Genomic DNA, 3,376 nt, shown 5'->3' with positions numbered 1-3,376 from the left:
TTATATCTATTTATATCTATATAAGAGAGATTATAAAAAAAAAAGTATCTCAACATTTTTCTTTATCCGTAAGCTGAATGAGTAAACAGGGTTTATAATGGGTTAATTTAATGTAAGCAATCTGACATAGCATCAGAGGCACACTTTCACCTCATTCCATGCTGTGTCATTTGGAGATGAGAACTTAACATTGGCATCACTGCCTTCTATTTAATGTGTCCCTTAAGATTCCCTGGGAAAAAAGGAGTCACTCTGATGGAACTGCATCGCCTGTATGTGAAATGCTGGTGTAGATTTTTTTTTTATCAGTCTAACCTTCTGTGTTAATACATGAATGCTGGTACCCACTTACAGGGATGCCAGATGATCAGTGCAGAATGAAGGTCCCTGGGGAATGCATCATGTGGTTCTCTGCCCTGTGACGTCACCAGCAGATGGCATGGGTACCAGCTCTGGCAGTTGGCATCAATGTCACTTTTTTAGAGATCAATGAGATACACACATATCTAGACTCCTGGAGATGATGCGACATTCGGACTAATTTAGAAGACAAAAAATGAAAACTGCTTGCTGATTTAAACAAGTTTGGAGGTAATTCTTTTCTGCTTTAACATATTTATCTTGCATACTATGTTGGAAGGTACTACAGCTATTGTTTGTGATTGTTTATTGTCGTTCTCGTTATCATTATCAAGCCATATGGGTCTTTTCCTGAAAAATAATAAGAATGTCTCATTTAAATGATAACAGTATAGCCTGCATGTTCTGAACTTGGTCTATTATAGCATGCCTGCAGAATTTTCTAATGAGAATATTGCTTTAGCAAAGGCTCATTTGATAAGGGAAAAGGTTTTTGTTTTTTTTACTTTTGATCTGATGCATGTCATAATATCTGTAAAGGCATTTGACATATGGAAAGGAAATGACATGTCACTTTATTTTATCTTTAGGGAGTATTAGTTTCCACACAGTAAAATAGTGGAGGTTTGCTAATAAATAATTGTTGAGGATATTCCCGATATGAATGTTGCTATTCATCTCTGACACTGTCTTTAATTTCACATTTTAAAATAGTTTAGATGCAATAACCATGGCAGACCATACAGGCAGGATAAAACAATTATTAGATGTCATAATGTTTAATTATTTCGTTTACAGGGCAATTCCTTTGCAGGTATTATCAAAAGGTGGAAACTGATTTTATTTTGGACTTTTTCTATTAAACAAATTTGGGGAAGTGCATTTTCTGAATGCTTGTTTTTAATACAGTTAGGTAGCTCTGTATAAGTGTTCAGTTATTAATAAGAAACACTATTTTTTATGTAAACATTTTGCCAGCAATGTATGCAGCTTGTATTGGGTAGTTATTTATCAGTAATATGGGCACATATGGTTTTGTCATTTCAGGGGATTTAATTCTAAGCAACAATGTTAACACTTCCTTTTGATGAATCTGTTGTGATGACGGAATCGCAGCTCTGTAAAAAATATGCACGGGAAAGTGAGGATCAAAAAGCAGCAAAGAAACCAGAAAGCTGCACTAAACAGCTAGTGTCCCATGGGAAAAATATCAAAAGGTCCCCTGAAGAGGAAACAGAGCAGGAAGAAGAGGAAGAGGACAAGGAGGAAGAGGATGAAAATGGATTGCCAAGAAGGAGGGGACCAAGAAAAAAAAAGATGACCAAGGTTAGGTTTGAGAGGATTAAGATAAGACGAGTTGAGGCTAATGCAAGAGAAAGGGGTCGGATGCATGGCCTCAATGATGCACTGGACAGTTTACGGAAAGTTGTACCATGCTATTCCAAGACACAAAAGCTTTCTAAAATAGAAACTTTGAGGCTGGCCAAAAACTACATTTGGGCTCTGGCTGAGATTCTCAGGATTGGGAAAAGGCCAGATCTTCTCACCTTTGTTCAAAATTTATGCAAAGGTTTGTCCCAGCCAACCACAAATTTGGTGGCTGGGTGCCTGCAGCTTAATGCCAGAAGTTTTCTCATGGGTCAGAGTGGAGACACTGTACATCATGGAAGATCTCCATACAGCTCTATTTACCCTCCTTATCACAGTCCTGAGCTTAGTACCCCACCAGGCCATGGGAGTCTTGACAGTTACAAGACAGGAAAACCTTACAATTACTGTAGTGCTTATGAATCCTTTTATGAAAGCACCTCTCCTGAGTGCACCAGCCCTCAGTTTGAAGGTCCCTTAAGCCCTCATTCTATGAACTATAATGGGATATTTTCCCTGAAGCAAGAAGAGGCCGTGGACTATGGGAAAAATTACAATTATGGCATGCATTACTGTGCAGTGCCAGGCAGGGGTCCCCTTGGGCAGAGCTCTATGTTCAAGTTGCCTACAGACAGCCACTTCCCTTATGACTTCCATCTGCGCAGCCAGTCTCTCGCCATGCAAGATGAATTAAATGCAGTTTTTCATAATTAATGAGGAAAATGAATATAAACAGTGGTCAATCACCTCCCTCCCCCCTTCTAATTAAGATAAAGCAGATGCTTGTTCACACAGTAATTGACACGGCTTGATTAAGGTATCACCGCAGTCCCGAAAGTGTGTTTTAAACTTCTGTGGTCTTGCTTGTTTGTTCTTCAATCCATCTGTAAAAGCCAGATCCGATGCTATATTTTACCTTATGATTCGTTTTAATATTTTATTTGAAGATCGTGTTTAATTCATGCACTAAAAGGATATTTTATGTTCATTTGTTAAAAAGAAACTCTGTTGACGTTATGTGTAAAAATAAAGAAATGTACACTATTACTATTCCAATGTCTATCTTGTTTGCGCACAGACAATTTAAAACAATCAATATTAAACTGTTTTCTACCAGAGGGGCCTGTAAGCAATTGCAATGAAATGCCTTGCAGGCCTCATTTAAAATGAACAGATTAGTGACTGCATAACAATACACAATTGAAGCTCATTAATCTCAGAATAGGAAAGTTGAGACTGAACATGAAAAGTTCATCAGATGAAATATAATCAAAAATGGTGTCAAAACTGCTATTACTAGCTTCAAAAAAATCTATGCTGTTCTCAAGCTCAGAATGGTAAATTAGTGGACGCAGATGGCTGGGGATCGAGTGTAAGATTTTGAATTTTTAATTAATAGGTGTTACAGACCATCTCACTAAAATGCATCACTACTTTGCACAGATTAAATTAAATATAAAATACCATTTGGAGTTTTTTCATGATGCTACTGTTACACCATATGTCCATATTTAAGAAAAACGTATTTTTAACCTAAATGTTATTGCTGCTCTGCATATATGTAAAACACATTTTCAAGTACATCAGCGTAATTAATCACAATTGCTTGGCTTAGGAAACATGCTTTCCTAAATCTTATAAAAAACAA

General features: G+C 37.0%; 1 protein-coding gene across 1 annotated transcript; it reads left to right on the top strand.

Annotated features, from left to right (window-relative positions):
* The first annotated feature begins 223 nt into the window (after positions 1-223).
* On the top strand, positions 224-3,163 carry NEUROD6 (neuronal differentiation 6). The gene is made up of 2 exons (XM_018565266.1): positions 224-591; positions 1,408-3,163. Exon 2 carries the CDS (start codon positions 1,429-1,431, stop codon positions 2,440-2,442), a length of 1,014 nt encoding a protein of 337 aa, XP_018420768.1. The 5' UTR covers positions 224-591; positions 1,408-1,428; the 3' UTR covers positions 2,443-3,163.
* Positions 3,164-3,376: the final 213 nt, after the last annotated feature.

This window comes from Nanorana parkeri, unplaced genomic scaffold (genome assembly GCF_000935625.1).
Source record: "Nanorana parkeri isolate BGI_ZX_2015 unplaced genomic scaffold, ASM93562v1 scaffold826, whole genome shotgun sequence".
NCBI lineage: Eukaryota > Metazoa > Chordata > Amphibia > Anura > Dicroglossidae > Nanorana > Nanorana parkeri.
Note: the sequence above shows the minus strand (reverse complement) of the source record. Positions and strands in the feature narration are given on the sequence as shown.